Here is a 1,542-nt window from a genome sequence, read left to right on the forward strand (position 1 = left end):
CACACACACACACACACACACACACACACACACACACACACTCTCTCTCTTTGACTCCCACTCACTGACTTCCATACCTACCCACACTGCCCACAAAGTGAAATATGACCCACCTTGGATGGACTTGGCTACATTAAGATTTGTTGGGATGGCATTGACGTGCTTGTTATTGGTAGAAAACGTTGGAAAGCAGAAGGAACAGCCCGGGGCTGTCATGCACATGTTAAAAACTCTGACACACACAAAAAAATACAGACGTGTTCATGAATGCGGGCATACACACGTACAAAAACATTCCGGTGTGCATGCCCCCCTTTATTTACCTTGCCAAATGACAACATCCTGTGTCAGTGACCCTTAGCCCTATATTACCACATTAACATAAATTCCCCAGTATCCTGTTGGAACCCAAAGACTACTGGAGCCGCCAGTCTTCAAGCCTGTGGAAACCTCATGTGCTGCTCATGTGTACATTTGCCTTTTACCTTGTAGTTAAGTTCTCACCACAGAGATTATAATGGACATTGTTATACAAGCTACAACATTCTTGACTTGTCATTTGTGTGCCATGCAGTATTTCTTCTGTAACTACCATACCTCTTGAGAGTGTGTGTATATTTAACATTCCATATGCTTTGCCGAATTCTTGAATGTTTAGTTTGGCCGTTATTTTTACTGTGATCACAGCAAATGGAGGACCCCCGACAGATGCCGTCCTCCATGTGTGGCAGCTTAGACAGACGTGAACTGAAGTGATTGACTAAAGTAGAGCCCCGTTCTATTCTTCTCGTGTGTGTGTGCATGTAAACCTGCAGATAGCCAACTCCATGGTGAGCACGTGGCAGGGCCCGCCGGCTATGAAGTCCCTGTTCACCCGAATGTTCTGCTGTAAGAGTTGCCCCAACATTGTCAAGACCAACAACTTCATCAGCTTCCAGAGTTACTTCCTGCAGAAGGTACATCTAACTGACAGGCGCACACAGTTCAACACACACACTACTTCTCAGTACCGTAAACACAAACACGCTCTCAACATATAAGAAACAAAAATGATCTGTCATTCCAGACGATTTTAGCTTCTCACATGTATCATCAGCTGTAAGCTGCTTACAATACATTACCATATTCCTAAACAGCGTTTTTGTATTTGTTTTAGTATTTTGTCAACCAATTTTCAGCAGTAAAATCAGAACATGTTTAAGGCACAATTCCTAAACAGCCAAATCTAAGGAACCTTATTTAATCCCAGCAGCAGTTGGGCTGTATTATACAAGGCCATGTAGCACAGTGAAGCACAGTGTAAAATGAGCTATGAAATTGGGTTCCTCTATCTTTTTTGCAGCAATATTATGACGTGATTACTGCCTTGTCTTTGTTGTCCGTGTCAGACGATGCCCGTTGCCATGGCGCTACTTAGAGATGTCCAGAACCTCTGTCCCAAAGATGTTCTCAACTTCATCCTTGACCTCATCAAGTACAATGACAACCGTAAAAACAAAGTAAAGACATGAACACACACACACACACACACACACACACACA

At 43.3% G+C, this 1,542-nt stretch overlaps 1 protein-coding gene across 1 annotated transcript in view; it reads left to right on the forward strand.

Moving 5' to 3' along the window:
* Window positions 1-1,542, forward strand: part of taf2 (TAF2 RNA polymerase II, TATA box binding protein (TBP)-associated factor) — a 28,472-nt gene that overhangs the window by 20,229 nt on the left and 6,701 nt on the right. The window contains exons 18-19 of the mRNA XM_032517941.1: window positions 816-956; window positions 1,389-1,499. Coding sequence (XP_032373832.1) covers window positions 816-956; window positions 1,389-1,499 — 252 coding nt within the window. The remainder of the gene's footprint in view (window positions 1-815; window positions 957-1,388; window positions 1,500-1,542) is intronic.

The sequence above is a fragment of the Etheostoma spectabile genome, chromosome 6 (genome assembly GCF_008692095.1).
Source record: "Etheostoma spectabile isolate EspeVRDwgs_2016 chromosome 6, UIUC_Espe_1.0, whole genome shotgun sequence".
Taxonomy (NCBI): domain Eukaryota; kingdom Metazoa; phylum Chordata; class Actinopteri; order Perciformes; family Percidae; genus Etheostoma; species Etheostoma spectabile.